Below are 16,260 nucleotides of genomic sequence, written 5' to 3'. Positions count from 1 at the left end.
CTTGTCTAATATCGTGAGGTTACATCGATACGTAACGGGTCAAAACGGGTAAAATATCTGCTAGCAGTGTGTTTCTGTTGTTACAAATGATATTAGAGTCAGACACTGGATGGTGTGTCAGTGAGAATGCTGGCCTCCAATGGAGTGGATTGTGAGATCTTATATTAGTTGGAGAGGGAAACGAAACATTTCTGATAAAGATGTGGAATCTCTCCCTAGTAGACGATAATGCGTGATCAAAACAAATAATATCGGTTGCGAATTTGACATCTTATCAAATAAATAAAGTAGTTAATGAATGGAAGACTACCAAAAGAGCAAAGCCAGCTTGCAAGTAGGTAAGCGTAGGAAGGGAAAAGAAAAAGGAAAGGGACTTTTTGGGGGCCAAATGGCAATAAGTACTCACAACCAATGAAAGGTAGATATCACTCACTCCAATTTCTTCGCTAATAATAACAATAATGTGTATTATTTTGTCGAGTGACATCTAAGTTCGAGTAGGTTTGGACAATTGAAAGATATTTTCCATACGCTCTTCTTTCATATATGTCGTGTTATTCTGATTGGAGTACGGATGTTTCTTCAAAAGAAAAAAAAAAAATTTCTAATTTGGCTCGTGCGTTTTGTGTCTGTGAAGGCTAGAGCATGAAGGTAAGTGGGGCTTTCCTGAGAAAAAAATATCTATCTTATATTTTTTTAAGAAAAGATAAATTATAGGAAGATAAATAAAGAGTCCCAAATTGACTAATGAAGTGAATAATCATTAAATCACTCGGAACTTAGAGTGATATAAGAAAAAACAGAAACAAACAGAGGTTATACTCAAAATTGTTTGGAAACTTTTTAGAAGACTGGTAAAGTTGAAGATTGTGCGATGAAATTGAGTGAAGAGGTTGGGGGGTGTGAGTTGTTGTGTGGCATGTAGAGATGTTAGAATCCAAAAAATGAAAATCCATGCACGCCCACTCTCGATGCCATCTGTGTCCAGCTCTTACTTCCCAGCTCCAGCCCCCACAAGTTGGGCATCATATACACGCAATCCCATCCCCTTCTTATCTCCTCGCTTGTATAAATTAATTCAATTCCCCCCACGCTCACCACGACCACTTAGCCCTTCATTTCCTTTGCTTTCTTTCCCAATTATAAACGAACCCTATGGCTGCTTCTGCTTCTGCTGCCACTGCCTTAGCTTTCTCATCTCTGCTCCTCTTTGTTTCCTCTGTTTTCGGTGGCAACTTTTACCAGGATTTTGAGATCACATGGGGCAATGACCGTGCCAATATTCTTGATAACGGCGACCTTCTTACTCTCTCTTTGGACAGAGACTCTGGCTCTGGCTTTCGCTCCAACAATGTTTACCTCTTTGCTAAAATTGATATGCAGCTTAAGCTTGTGCCTGGAAACTCCGCTGGCACTGTCACCACTTACTATGTAATTAACATCACTTCCTATATATTTTCATGCACATACTCTGTCTCTAATTAATTACGTTTTTTGTAGCTCAAATCCGAAGGCTCGACATGGGACGAGATAGACTTTGAATTCTTGGGGAATCTCACCGGTGATCCTTATACACTTCATACTAATGTTTATACACAAGGCAAAGGAGACAGAGAGCAACAATTTCATCTATGGTTCGATCCCACTGCCGACTTCCACACCTACTCAATCCTCTGGAACCCAGAGGGAATCATGTAAGAATTGATCAGACCGACAACCAAAAAAAAACCCAATTTTTAAATTTTGAATACGACGTGAAATTAATAAGCTGGAATTGATTTTGTCTTCCCAGATTCTCGGTGGACGGGACGCCCATCAGAGAGTTCAAGAACCAGGAATCCTCAGGCGTTCTGTTCCCGACAAAGCAACCCATGAGACTGTACTCGAGCCTGTGGAACGCGGACGACTGGGCCACAAGAGGAGGGCTTGTGAAGACAGATTGGTCCCAAGCTCCCTTCGTTTCGTCGTACAGGAACTTCAAAGCGGACGTGTGTGTTTGGTCGGAGGGGGTGTCGTCGTGCTCCTCTGGCGCCCACTCTGCAGGCGGAGGATGGCTGTCGGAAAATCTGGACAATACTCGACAACAGAGGCTGAAATGGGTACAGAGGAATTACATGATTTACAATTACTGCACGGACGCCGAAAGATTCCCTCAAGGCTACCCTCCTGAGTGTACCCTCAACACTGCCGCCTAAATTGGCATATTTGCTTTGGCCGCCGTACAAAATTTAGCTAAGCATCATATCGTATTGTATATACAATAAGATATATGTCTGGTTTTGCATGGTTATGTGATCTCTGTTTTTTTGTTGTTTCTGCATCTTTTTACTCCCATTTCGCCAAAATAAGGAAGAAAAGAACAATAATTGCGAGTTTGATCTTTTCATTATAATATAAATTATAAGGTCTATGTTGAGGACTCAGTTGGAGTTCATCAAAGATAAAATTAGATTCTTCTTGGAAAAAAGAACTTGAAAAAGTACTCTTTAAATAAAGAGTAATTCACATAGAGAATGTTATAATAAACATATATAATGAATTATTGAAGTGCGTGAATATGGTGGGGTGTTTTGTCTTTGTATCCAGGCATCTCATCATGATCTGTAGCAGAAGATCATTTGATGAACAAAGGTCAGCAAGCCTTGGTTTGAGGTCCACATATACAGCCATAAATAATATACCCAACACAGAGACGACGTTGATTATGAACCGAAGGTGGCTACTCCCAATTCCTCATCCATTCCCTGCTCCCTCACACACGCAAATACACAGTCTAATCCACAACTAATCTAATAGAAATTTGATGTGTATTGGATTGTGTAGTTTAATGGTTCCACTAAAATCTGACTCTTAGTTTATGTACAACAATAATAAGTCGGGAAAGAACCAAAAAGGTAACGAAGTTGAGAAGGACAACTTCGGTTTAGAGGGGCGGTTGGTTGGTGTAATAGATAATGGCGTCAAATTGAATTGAAAGTGTGTGTGGGGGGTGGAGCCGAGGACCGACACTCCACTCCATTAATGATGATTGGAGTGTCAAATTGAATTGAAAGGAGATGCATGGGACGGGAAGTAAGAAGATAAGGAGGAAGGCGAGGTTCGCAGTTCAATGATACGATGAAGCGGTCGCCGTCGGTGGAGCTTTTTGAGTGAAACTGGGAAATTCAACCAATTAACTTTCACTCTTTTAGTTTATGTTCATATTCTTCAACCAGCTGTCCTCCCATTGCTGACACCCAATTATCTCCTTTTTATTATTTCTTATATGTTTTCTTTTTATGCTTATTTCTAATCCTTTCGAGCCTTCATGGACTAATGACACTTGTTGGGGCTGATTTTTGACCCTAAGTTCAAAAGTAATAAAAGAGAACTAGAGGCCGAATGACAGTTAATATAGAATCGAGAATAAAATTTGGTGTAAAGTAAAAAGGTTGAGGCTACTAGGTCAAGCGGTTTGACTGGAGCCAACTCAAGTCGTGCTATTTAGGCATGTGCACGACCTAATGAATTTTGAGAGGATCCAAAATTTTATTTTCACATAATTTTGAGGTGGGGTAGCATAAGTCCTTTACTGTGAAGGGGTGAGCGGTTCTCGAGGAACGAAGCAGCTTGACTTATAATTGTAGAGGGGAGGGCGCGAAGAAGCTTGACTTATAGTTGTAGAGGGTTTTTTTCTTCAATGTTTAGAGTTAATATGGTTGAGGAGCCTTGATCACAAATTCTCCCCAAAGAAAGGAGTCGGAGTCCGGCCCTGTCTGAAGAGGACTCAGTCTCCTAACCGAGGTCTACGTCAGAATCGTTTGAAGCTAGCTCATTCCCTGAACAACGTGGGCTAGGAGAGTAGGAAGAAGTATTCCCCGCAAGACGGGCCTACATTCACCAAACCCAAATCCCGACCCTGGCCCTACCGCACCACCTTCCTCTTCCCTTCCGCCTTTCCCATTGCGCGAACGCAAAATAAGGACTTGAGCTCTCTCTACGGCTAAGTTTCATGGAGTTTCGTAGGACCCTTCCTCTGTTTTTGCATTTCAACACACCTTAAATTGCACTCGGAATCCCATTGCCACTCATTCATTATTTCCCTCTCTCACCAACAAAAATGGCTTCCAACACTCTTCTCCTTCTCCTTTTCTCCGCGCTCTCTAATTGCTCTCTCTGCAGCTAACTTCAACCAAGATTTTCAAATAACTTGGAGAGATGGTCGAGCCAAAATTCTCAACAACGCCCAACTTCTCACACTGTCTCTCGACAAGGCCTCAGGCTCCGGCTTCCAATCCCAGAACGAGTACTTGTTTGGAAAGATTGATATGCAACTCAAGCTTGTTGCTGGCAATTCCGCTGGCACTGTCACTGCCTATTATGTAGGTCTGCTTGTTTATTTGTTCGTGATTAAGCATGGTGATTGTGTAAAGCTAAAAATATAATTTCATCCTATGTAACATGGAAACATTGATATGATTGAACTTCAGACAGCAGAAGGGCTACAAATGATTGAACTTCAAACAGATGCCAAAACAAATGTGAATAATAATCGGAACAAAATATTTATATGTATTAACAACGAACTAAAAATCACATGGATTATTCATTAGTCACTGAATCATTTCTCATACAGTTATTCGAAACATATCAAAGCAAAAGAAAACTGTAGGGAATCCTTGATCCTAATCATTCAAACAACATTATGAAAGGGCAAATGAAATAAGAAATTACCGTCACCGACCAACCCATTCATGTTTTTGGCCTACCAGAGGTAGATTGATGACAATAAAACATCTTAAATACAGACACTAGCAAACAGGAACAAGTCACTGTACAAAAGTAGCTTCCGCTGTTAATATGTTATACAGATACAAATGATATCCTTTCGAATTGATCCAACGAGTCTCAAAGAGCAGGAGTTGTCACCTGAAGAATTCTCTGAAGACCTACAGAATATGATGCAGTGAGAGAGGAAAGCTCAAATAACAGCCTGAACAGCACCCATGACTAAACAACTTCTATTCCTCATCCAACTCGACAATCTGTGCACGTCTCTCGGCTGCTTTCTTCCTGATGAAGAAGCCCCACCTCATTGCAGCTTTGATCTTCAACCAACCTACCACAGCTTTTCCAGGACGGTTTCGATCATCAAAATTTGGCATTGGTGAAGGCATGAATGATGGGAATGAAAAACTCTCATCATGGACGTTAACAGTTGAATGGCCACCCATGCTAAACATTCGCAACAATTGTTGCATATCTTCATTTTCCAGCATCTCGTGACTTCTCATACGAATCTCATCCTCTGAAAAGAAGTCATCCACTACCTTGTCTCTATTGTTTGACCAGTCAAATGGATTCATATTAGATTCCTGAATAGAAGAACCAAGCGGCTGAAAACCTGAAGATGACGATGCTTGCGGAGGACCAAGAGCCAAACCAAAAGTACTAGGGTCGTTTCTTGTGACATGAACGTGGTTAGAATTGCCGAGCAACTCATTTGGAGTAAATGAGGAGTTGTCAAATTGGGGTCGAGAAGTTGAATTCAAAAACTGAGGCTGGGTTGAATATCTTGTGGCTGTATTATCATTATACCCTGAATTGCCAAATGTAAATACAGAAAATAAAACAAAATATAGTCAGCCAAACAACAGCAGTCATCAGTTCTAATAGATGAGTCAGTCCTCAGAAAATGTGACACATCGCAATTATTTGTGAACTACAACCAGGAAAATTCATAATTAATGTTAGTAGTTTTTTTTCCCCTAAAGGGTAACAGAAAGTGTGGGGTATTCCAATATATGAAACCAAAGGCTATCACAAAGTCACAGAGACAGAAATTTGTGAGGGGAGCAGAGCAGTGAAGGGGAATCTCAAATCTACGATACAACAGCATAAAATGATCCCTCCACCTGCTTAGAGAATAAAATATTTTTATACCATTATACAACAAACTTAATCCTGTGAAAACGAAAAGATCACAAGTTCATTGCCTCTTTCACCAATATTGTAGACTATAGTTTGACATAGTAACTCAATTACTTAATAGTTGATCCACTACTCATGAAGAGAGGTAAGGCCGATTAGTGAAGAGTTTCGAGAAATTTTGTATGTATATAAATTTGTTCCCAAATCTTACACATCTCAGGTCTATTATTTGGATGTGAAACTAGATATTATTATCATCATTATAATATATGATACTCTTGATGAACAAACTAGTTTCATTAAGCAAAATAAACTTACAGAAAAGAGTCAAAATGAAAAGAAAAGAGAAAAAGACCTGGCCAATGAGGAGCAACTAAACTTGGAAAAATGACCACAACTTTTGCTGATTAGGCTAAAGGATAGTTACAAAAGAGTTTAGAAGTACGGAACCACGAGGCATTAGAATGAGTCAAGCCCCCAAACCCTTAATCCCAGCCTTCTAGACCCAAATATTTCTCCTAGGAGCAGAAAACTAACATACCAGTGAAAATAACTCATGTCCAAAATGGAAGATCCAAAATAATGTATTCCACCAAAGAATAAGAACAGGGGTGCAGCTTATAAACAAAGAATAAGAACAAGAGTGCAGGGATATAAAAAGTTGGTATTGCAAAAAGCCCCCTAGTTGGTATCAAGTTTTTGAACATCGGAAAATATACTTATTATTCTAGGCCAGTAATTATGTAAAGCATAGACACATGTTTTCACATTTTCTTCACAAACCTTTTGATGTAAGAGATTATTTCATTAATTTTTTTTTAACAAACATCACTAATAAATTCGAATTAACACTATCATTAAATGGTCTTTTATTTCCTCATTGCTTAAATATGTATGTAAACTAGAGCGTCTGTTCAATTGTTTTATAAGGTAAAAAATAGTCATTTTTATTCTATGTATGGTTCCCGTCTTAATTTTTAAATATTAACATTTGCGTGCCATGTCATATATTAAGCTTTATAATACATGCTACCATCCGAAAGGTTAATTACAATGATACAAGCGTGGTTACCTGCAACTGAGAGTCCTGAATCCACGATAGGCTGCTGAGGCTGAACTGATACTGGCATGCGGGGCACTGACACATGAGTATTAGAAAGATCAAGATGACCTCCTTGAAAGTCATTTCGGGATGCATTGGACTTCTTAGGCTTCTTAGAGCTCAAAAGTGAGCTCCCATCGTACTCTACAACTTGATTCCAATTTTCATATGCTTTATTCACTAGTGTATCTACATAAACCTGCAAAGCGGAGATAATTTTTTACACTATTTCTAGGGAGAAAGCATTATGCAATTTATATGTTCAATGCATTTGTTATACTACTGCTAAAGTAGGAAATCACTATGCAGCATAAACGCCAACTTTTCTTTGTCTAAACTTCTTCGCAAGGAGGAAAACAAAAAAGACTATAACTGCTAAAACCTAAAATCTGAACCATCAATAATCCCTGAATAAAAGCCAATATCTAAAATATCAATAAATAAATCACAAATGGATCGCAAAACGAAAAAAACGTATACCTTCAATAATGGAAGGTCAAGGTTAGCTAGTTTATGGTGGGGCCTCTGTAAGGATGTTTATTTTCCTTTGCAATCCCAACAACCTCAACAGATATAATACAATAATTCTAAGTTGTCAAAGAGGGTATTAATTAAGGGGAAAGATCCCTGGCATGGTGCATTCTGGAAACTAGCCTCCCACAGACAGGAGGAAAATTTGTAGAAAAATCTTGCTAACACCAAATTCAAGCAAGACAGACCACGCTTTTTCATTCTTAAGTTAAGAACCATGATCGGGCAAAACCAGCTAAAGAATTTTTTTTCAATAACAGAAATGGGAAACATCCAAACGGAGAAATGATTTTTACAACTCTTTACAAGTGTTTTTCACATATATATTACACGCATAGAAGCACAAAAAACGTGTGTTTTGAAATTACCTTCTGGCTCTCAGACAGAGAATCAGCAGGAAAGTATTGTTCCTCTGCAATCAGGCCGTTGAGCTCATAGATATTGTTAAAAACAACACCAACATTTCTGGTTTCCTCTGGATAATAAATATACAACTTCCCACTCAGGACACAGGTCTTAGCATGTTCTAAGAGAGCCTCCCACATCTTATTTGACATACCACTTCCAAGGATCTACAAACAGGAAAAATTTGAAGAGTTATAGGGGATAAGAATAAAGAAGAGATAAGTGACAACAGTCTTTTCTTTAATTATTATATTTTTAAATAAGAAACAGAATGAACAACATCACTTACACTTCGTAGTCCTTGAGAATCTCGAACTACCAGTCGAAGAAAGTCTTCGACGGTGACTATTCCACTTTTATTTAGTCGTTTGTGAAAGGAACCATCCTTTCCAATCTTCTCTAATCTCCACACATCATCGTTTAATGCAGGTGGGTAATGTTTTTTATACACTGCAAAATAAAACAAAGATTTAAGAAATTATATACTCATATCTTCTTTTCCTTTTTTTTTTTCCCTCCATCTTTCTATTAAATGACAGAATTAAAAATGATAAAGCATGAACCTACGTTCTCCTCGATGATCTTTAACTGTAAAAGCCTCAGTTTTTGCTTCACGAATACGAACACCATCCCAAAATCCTGAAGCCACCTTTAACCCGAGTCTGAACTTTCTGCTCCTAATCCAACTTGAGTTATCTGTGAAGGTCAAATCCCCTAGCGTTCCAACACCTTCCTTGAGGGAAACCTGCAGGTCACCGGTCAATAGAGGCCTCTTTCCTTCGCGCTCTTTTACCACATGACCTTCAAATTCTTCCTCCGTCCAATCTTCATCATCTTCATTGTTAAAATCACCTTCAAGAACCACAATGTCCAATTTTGACAAGGATTCAGGTCCAGATGTTACTACATGACCTGTGTTGGCATCAAGCAGAACAACATGGATTGCTGCACCCTGTTCACCTTCCACTTTCCCTCCAGTGAACAGGGGAAGAGACAATCTAGACCTAAAATGCAGTTGCAAGTTTCTTCCATCAGGGCCTTCAATCCTTTTAGGAGAAGACCTGTGAGTAAAAAGTGTTAGATCATAATAGTAGATCATAAAGAGAAAATCGAAGTTAAGCATAATAAGAATAGAATTACTAGTTAATTCTCTACCTATAGAATGAACTTATTAACACAACTAAGTTAATCACCAAGAATCCTTATTACCTTTAGATAGAATTAAACAGGATTAGAAGGGAAATTAAAAAACAGACAGAGAGCATTTGTCTGATGTGGAGCATTATGACGTCCCATGGATGCATAAAAGACTTCAGCACTAGAGTATAGTAGTAAACACATAATTGGGGAAGATGAACAGTTTTCATGACAACAACATTGTCGGATTCCAAATAGTGATTGAAAAATTAGACATGGCTGAGATGTAACACAGCTCTTACCTAGCTGTAACAACCCATATCCACCGCCAGCAGATATTGTCCTCTTTGGGCTTTCCCTTTCGGGCTTCCTCTCAAGGCTTTAAAACGCGTCTACTAGAGGAAGGTTTCCATACCCTTATAAATGGTGATTTGTTCTCCTCCCAACCAATGTGGGACATCACAATCCACCCCCTTCGAAGCCCAGCGTCCTTACTGGAACACGCCTCGTGTCTACCCCCTTTGAGGAACAGCGAGAAGGCCGGCACATCGTCCGGTGACTAGCTCTGATACCATTTGTAACGACCCAGATCCACCGCCAGCAGATATTGTCCTCTTTGGGCTTTCCCTTTCGGGCTTCCCTTCAAGGCTTTAAAACGCGTCTACTAGGGGAAGGTTTCCACACCCTTATAAATGGTGATTTGTTCTCCTCCCCAACCAATGTGGGACATCACACTAGCACATGTAGTTTCAAAACTCAAGAACATCCCACCATTGGAACATTGACAACATTATTATATTCACATATCACACAACCCTTTAAGCAAACGGCATGAAAAGATTAATATCTTCACAAATCACACGATCTTTTTAAGCAAAAGGTAATCATATTAGAGTAGGAAAATGATCAGACCCACAAACATAGAGAAAGCATGTAACTGTCATAAATAGTTTTGATTAAATCAAAACAGCTAACAGTAGATCTACTTTGCTACAAAGCAACAACTCCTGTAAGTGGTGCACCAAGGTACAAGGACCAAAAAACGTTTAAACTCTTGTAAATGTGGTTCTAAATATATTTAAGATTTTAAGCAATATCTCAACTGAAAATAAATAGTAGGTGAAGAATAATTTATAGTATTACAATATCTACAGCATGAAGCAAAAATAAATTATTGGAAATGTCACAAAATCCATGGATTCATAGTTACCTTCCAGTAATTCTAGCAGGACCTATCTTAGCCAAAGCACGTTCCACTTCCTCACTAACCTATTTGACACCATCAGAACAATCAGAATAATGTATTGCAAAATATAAAATTTTAGAGTAGAAAGAGAAGATGGGATCAAATAAGGAAACCAGATAATCAAAACTAAGAATTTTACAAAATTTTAGAATTAAAAAGTGACAAACTAAAATAGAAGGAATATAAACTTTGATGGAAATGAAAAATCCAGACTTCAATTACGTGTTAGTACATTTAGCCAATGATAAACAGATTACTGTCATGCTAAAACATAATAAAAGCACAAGCAGACATGTCTATGAAAAAACATAAAAAGCATACTGGAAGGGAATCAGTATTATCCTTAGCGTTGCTACAAGTAAACTAGATAATTTATACTACCAAGCATACAACACTTCCCAAGCTAACACCCAACTAAATACTACTCTCATTCACACAGTCTTACTATGTAGCCATAACAGAATATAGAAACGGTGCATCTTACCACTCTACGGAGTATTGGTTCCATTGATGAGAAGAGCTTTTGTAAACTATCCACTTTCAGGGCTTCTACAATCACACTGTCCAGTAATAAAGATCCATAAAAGCGTTGAACATTTGAATTATATGACCTTTTATTGAGAATGAATTGATATGATCATGTGAATTAATTATAAAAAATACAAAAAAGATAATCTGAATAATTACAGAAATAACCGTAGATAAAGCAGAGGTCAAGGTTCTTCCTTTAGAAAAAAGGAACCATGGTCTCAACTCTCATCAAGCAAACAGTTAGCCAAAAAAGATAATAAACCCAAGCAAAGCAGCCACTCCGCTCATCTACCTCATTATCATGACATCTAACTAAAAGTCCAAGTGATTAAATTGAAGATCAGAAAGGGTAAGCAGAGGTATAGCACCGACCTACAGAGTTATATTTTGACTTCTCACCGCTAGCTAAATTAAGTTGTAAAGGGGAGGGGGAAAGAAGAGAACAGAAAAAGAAAAGAACCCATGGATCAGAACACAAGTGAATCCAAAAATAAATGATATACCTAGCTAGAGCTGGTCGCTTTCGCTCCGGCAGCTCATCATCTCCACCCTCCAAGCCCCTTTTTTCTCTCATGGAGTTCGTCCTCTCCATATATCTTGTCTGCCTCTGCATCTCAAATCTCTAGAGAAAGTCCAAGCTTCCCAGATCTACTGCACACCAAAATCAGAAGTTGATTCAAGACAACTGATAGAAATCACAAAGCCGCCAACGACAAACAAACCCTAACCACAGTGACACAGCCAGAGAATCTAAAGAACCCCCAAAATTCAAAATAGTCCAACAACGAACATCCAGCTCTATCCTGGAAATTTCGCAGAAATAATAGTGCACTTACTGTAAAGTTTCTCAAGTATATCTCCTACTTCCCTCTAAATTATCCCGATTTACCGGGAAAATCAAAAACAATAATAACACCGATACAAGTGAGACAATCCTAAGAGAGGGTTTTTTTTTTTTTTTTGTGTGTGTGTGTGTGTGTGTGTGTGTGTGTGTGGGGTAGAGAGAGAGAACGACTAATATCCCAAGTCTCGACCCTGGGACCAAGCACTCGAGTCAGTAATAATCCGCTGCTGCGCAGTCCCGTGATGATCTTCTCTCCAAGTCCACTGATGTTTAAGAAAAATATAGAGACTGCCACGTGGCTTCTCCAGATTCCAATATCTCTGTGTCAGCAGACAGCGGATTAGAACTTTTTCGTCGTCCTCAGATCTGAAGTCATTTTTGGTCGCCGCCTGCGATTGGGGCAAGAGGCCTTTTTAATCTATATTACATATTTCTTCCTATTTAATCACTATGTAAATAATAATAATAATAATAATAATGACTCTTATCAATTTTTTCTTCTATTCATAAAAATATGTTTTTTTAGGAAATAGTAAATGAGGTGCTCGATTTTTTTTTTTTTTTTTTTTTTTTGTTTAACGTAGATAATCTCTTCTGTCCTCTTTATTAATGCAAAGATTTTGGAGTCATATTAAATTTGGAATGATAAATAGTGTAAAACTATTTTATTTTGGCCCATCGAGCAAACTGGGCCATTAACAAACAAGCCCAATTAATGGGCCATTAACAAACAAGCCCAATGAATGGGCCCATTAGATTGAAATTCTGCTAAAGCTTAGTCTCGAAGCAACCGGAGATAGATTTTAGCGAAAGAGAGTGAATTGACTACTTACCAAAATCGAGCGAAATATTCCGTATATATGCATGCAGGTTTCTTTCCACAAAATATTGACTGTACCAGAGAAATCCAGTGGAAGAAGAAATGAGGACGGCAGCTGCCGATCTCTCTTCTCTGCCGGAAGGAGTAATCGCTTACATCTTGTCGCTGACCACTCCATTAGATGTCTGTAGGGCCTCGACGGTTTCCCGGATTTTCCATTCGGCGGCGCAGTCCGACATCGTGTGGAACAGATTCCTGCCTCCCGATTTGGACGTACTGATTTCTCGATGTAAATCCGATGACCTGGATTTTGATCCAATTTCCAGTTCGTCGAAGAACATTTTTTTCTCCCTTTGCGACAGCCCAATGCTACTTGACGATGGCGACAAGGTAAGCTTTCCGATTCCCTAACTCTCTAAATTGGCGGTGGCCGGAGTTTGATCGGTGGTCGGTCGACACAACTCTTATTCCAGCCCTAACATCATCGGAGTTCCCTTTATTTTTTATCTTATACGATCATATTATTATTCACTATAGCATCTTAGATTTTACTTTTACATGTAATTTTAGAATATAAATACATTCTAAACGATTGCTAAAAACCTCGAACCCAAGTTTTCTTTTGAATCAATCTTGGATTTCAACAAAAACTTTTACAGTTAATCTTTAAACAGAGTTCGCTTCATATGCATTTTAGTGAATGTTCGATATCCAGAATCCCCCTTTTGAAAAGACAAATAAATAAATAAATAAAATCTAATGTATGAAGTTTAAGTAACTAATTTCTTTTCATTTTGATTTAATAAAGTCTATAACCGAATGAATGGCTCTTATACTTTCAGATGTTATCAAGTTTTCTTTTTAAAATAAAGCTAATTCAATATTATTAGTATGTAAGTTGTTAGTTTCTAGGCTTTAATCTTGTTCTAAATTATCTTTTACATTGAGTTTAGTGTACGAACTAAGCTTCTGCTGACGCAAATTTCAGTCCCAGATTATTGTTTAACTGTATGAACAGACACTTAAACCAGTCTGATTCATAAAGAACGAAAAGCCACTGATTCATTTGTGTATCTTATTCCACTTGTTGAATCAACAATGAAGCTATTTTGCACTTTCTATTTGTATGCACATAAATCATTGGCATGCTGAAGAGCCTTGCATTGGAGAAATGGACTGGTAGGAAGTGCATAATGCTTGGAGCAAGGAACATCACGATCGTTTGGAGTGATACCCCTGAGTATTGGACCTGGGAACATCATCCTGATTCGAGGTTCAAAGTCTATATGAGATTATATCTTAATTTTTTTTTTCCCCTCCCAATTCTAAAACTCTGCCATTTGAACGTGGGTGTGAGAATCAGGTTTGCAGAGGTGGCTGTACTCCTCCAGGTGTGGTGGCTTGAAATCCGTGGAAGAATGAGTTGCAGAATACTGACTCGTAGAACAACTTATGGTGTTTACTTGGTGTTCAAGATGAATGAAGATGAATACCGAGGGTTCAATTTTGATCCTGCTGAAGTCAGGGCGGGAATTCTTGGCACGGAAAGCGATCCGAAAACAGTTTGTTTGGACCCTGATTTGGAGAACTCTCATCTGCGGCTTGCACCATGGTTGATGGACCATTCATTGGAAATGTCGTCAGGGTTAGAGCAGCCGAAGGAGAGACAGGATGGGTGGTTTGAAATCGAGTTGGGGGAGTTTGAAAGTGGCGATGGAGATGATGAAGTTGAGATGGATCTTATGGAGGTGAAGGGCGGCACACGCAAGACTGGGCTTGTCGTTGAGGGGATTGAGATTAGGCCTAAACCCACCTCTGTTCTTGCATAGATGCTTTGATTGATTAAAGCCATGGTTTTGCTATTGGCTTGCTTTTGTTTATCCAGAGGTTTGAAAAAACCAGTTACTGTGTTTCATTTATTTTAGGCCTAAAATAATGTTTTTTTTAATAATTTCTTTTTTAGTAATAGCTCTCAAAAAGTTGATTGGCTATAGAATTCGATAAAAGATGACGATAAATAAAATCAATTAATATCTGTAGAACATCACTCGAACAAAACTATCCCTTCGCCGCTATTTTTCTGTTTTAAGAAACAGTGAAATAGAGTTCTGTTCCTGATTCATCATGGACGAGGATGAAACGAGGACGGGAACGGAGGACGGAGAAATTGCGGATTTCTCTTCTCTGCCAGAAGGAGCAATTGCTAACATCTTGTCTCTGACGACTCCATCCGATGCCTGCAGGTCATCGGCGGTTTCCCGTATTTTCCATGCGGCGGCGCAGTCCGATATCGTGTGGGAGAGATTCCTGCCTACCAATTGGGAAGATTTGATTTCTCGGCGTAAACCTAATGACCTGAATTTTGATCCGACTACATGGTCGACGAAGGAGATCTTTTTCTCCCTTTGCAACAATCCACTGCTAATTGACGATGGCTACACGGTACGCTTTTTGATTCCCCCAATTTCTCTAAATTAATGGTGGCCGGAGTTGCGTGAGTTGTCGGCGGAGACAAGTGTTACTCTAGCCTCGCCGTCGTGCTCGGTTTTTATAGACACGCTCGATTTTTAACATAAACTTTCGAAGTTATTTCGATTCCTACAAAAACTTTTGTGATAATCCTTGAAAAGGTTTACTCAAAATCCAGAAAACATGAACTGTGATATGAAAAAGTTTTGTTTGGGAGAATTAAGCTTCCGCCGACTCCAATTTTAGGTCCAGATTTGATTCTCAAAGAACAGAATGACATTATGATCATGTGCCCATCTTTTGGCACATTGAATTAACGAAGCTTCTGTTCAGTTGTTCTTTGTATGCACATAATTTGAGTGGGTACAATCATTGGTATGTAGCAGAGCATCTCTTTGGACAAACGGAGTGGTAAGAAATACGTAATGCTTGGAGCAAGGGAGCTATCAATTGTTTGGGGCGATACCTCTGTCTATTGGGCCTGGGAATCTCATCCTGAGTCAAGGTTTTAAGCTTAAACGATTGGCTCAAATCCCACTTTTTATCTTGATCCCAATTCTGATACTTTGCCTTTTAATGTGGGTGTGAGAATCAGGTTCACAGAAGTACTTGTCATCTTCAAGGCGTGGTGGCTTGAAATCCGTGGAAAGATAAGCAGTAGAATGTTGTCTCCTGCAACAACATATGTAGCTTACTTTGTGTTCAGGACGAGGGAACGTAGATACTTTGGGTTCAATATAGATCCAGTCGATGCCATGGTGGGCATTGTTGGTAGTGAACACTATATGAAGAGCGTTTGTTTGGACCCTTATTTCGACCATCCTCATCAGCGAGGCCGACGCGTACCACGAGCAGGGTGCAATGTATCAAGGTTGGAGCAGCCGAGGGAGAGACATGACGGTTGGTTTGAAACTGAGTTAGGAGAGTTTCGTATTGATGGTGGAGATGAAGAAGTAGAGATCATTCTTAAGAAGGTTAAGTGTATTGATTCCAGGAGTGGCCTCGTTGTTCAGGGTATAGATATTAGGCCCAAAATGAACCCTGCATAGATTGTTACAACTTCAAGAAACTAGATGCCTAGTTTCAAATTTCAATCAATTTCAACGTTTATACACCTTGTAGTTTAGGGTAAAGATCGAATTTTTTTCCTCAAAAAAAATTTCAGTGAAATGAATTGTTCTAAATACACAGCAATGGGAACTTTTCTTTTCCTCTTTCTTTGGCTTAACAAGATAAAAGATAGAGAGCTGGCCGACTGACTTTAT

General features: G+C 38.9%; 4 protein-coding genes across 7 annotated transcripts; 3 read left to right on the top strand and 1 right to left on the bottom strand.

The window, feature by feature from the left end:
• Positions 1-1,081: 1,081 nt before the first annotated feature.
• On the top strand, positions 1,082-2,378 carry LOC111497152 (xyloglucan endotransglucosylase/hydrolase protein 22-like). Its single transcript, XM_023147834.1, has 3 exons — positions 1,082-1,431; positions 1,501-1,694; positions 1,793-2,378. Exons 1-3 carry the CDS (start codon positions 1,156-1,158, stop codon positions 2,193-2,195), a joined length of 873 nt encoding a protein of 290 aa, XP_023003602.1. The 5' UTR covers positions 1,082-1,155; the 3' UTR covers positions 2,196-2,378.
• Positions 2,379-4,550: 2,172 nt separating this feature from the next.
• On the bottom strand, positions 4,551-11,839 carry LOC111497078 (calmodulin-binding protein 60 B-like). 4 transcript variants are annotated; one of them, XM_023147718.1, is made up of 9 exons: positions 11,699-11,839; positions 11,366-11,513; positions 10,816-10,891; positions 10,296-10,354; positions 8,516-9,009; positions 8,238-8,398; positions 7,912-8,115; positions 6,983-7,211; positions 4,551-5,578 (listed from the first exon to the last, which is right to left on the bottom strand). In XM_023147718.1, exons 2-9 carry the CDS (start codon positions 11,473-11,475, stop codon positions 5,001-5,003), a joined length of 1,911 nt encoding a protein of 636 aa, XP_023003486.1. In that variant the 5' UTR covers positions 11,476-11,513; positions 11,699-11,839; the 3' UTR covers positions 4,551-5,000. The 4 variants fall into 4 exon arrangements, with proteins under 4 accessions (XP_023003486.1, XP_023003493.1, XP_023003502.1 ...); XM_023147725.1 differs by having other exon boundaries at positions 11,366-11,510; positions 11,699-11,838; XM_023147734.1 differs by lacking the exon at positions 11,699-11,839 and adding an exon at positions 11,591-11,670.
• Positions 11,840-12,578: 739 nt separating this feature from the next.
• Positions 12,579-14,445, top strand: LOC111495996 (F-box protein PP2-B10-like). Its single transcript, XM_023146214.1, has 3 exons — positions 12,579-12,916; positions 13,681-13,799; positions 13,890-14,445. The coding sequence occupies exons 1-3, from the start codon at positions 12,629-12,631 to the stop codon at positions 14,353-14,355; spliced, it is 873 nt and encodes a 290-aa protein (XP_023001982.1). The 5' UTR covers positions 12,579-12,628; the 3' UTR covers positions 14,356-14,445.
• A 104-nt stretch (positions 14,446-14,549) lies between these two features.
• On the top strand, positions 14,550-16,204 carry LOC111495993 (F-box protein PP2-B10-like). Its single transcript, XM_023146208.1, has 3 exons — positions 14,550-14,968; positions 15,382-15,500; positions 15,591-16,204. Exons 1-3 carry the CDS (start codon positions 14,651-14,653, stop codon positions 16,042-16,044), a joined length of 891 nt encoding a protein of 296 aa, XP_023001976.1. The 5' UTR covers positions 14,550-14,650; the 3' UTR covers positions 16,045-16,204.
• Positions 16,205-16,260: the final 56 nt, after the last annotated feature.

The sequence above is a fragment of the Cucurbita maxima genome, unplaced genomic scaffold (assembly GCF_002738345.1).
Source record: "Cucurbita maxima cultivar Rimu unplaced genomic scaffold, Cmax_1.0 Cma_Scf00002, whole genome shotgun sequence".
In the NCBI taxonomy this organism is placed as follows: Eukaryota; Viridiplantae; Streptophyta; class Magnoliopsida; order Cucurbitales; family Cucurbitaceae; genus Cucurbita; species Cucurbita maxima.
The sequence above is the reverse complement of the archived record's forward strand: the minus strand, read 5'-3'. Positions and strand labels throughout refer to the sequence as shown.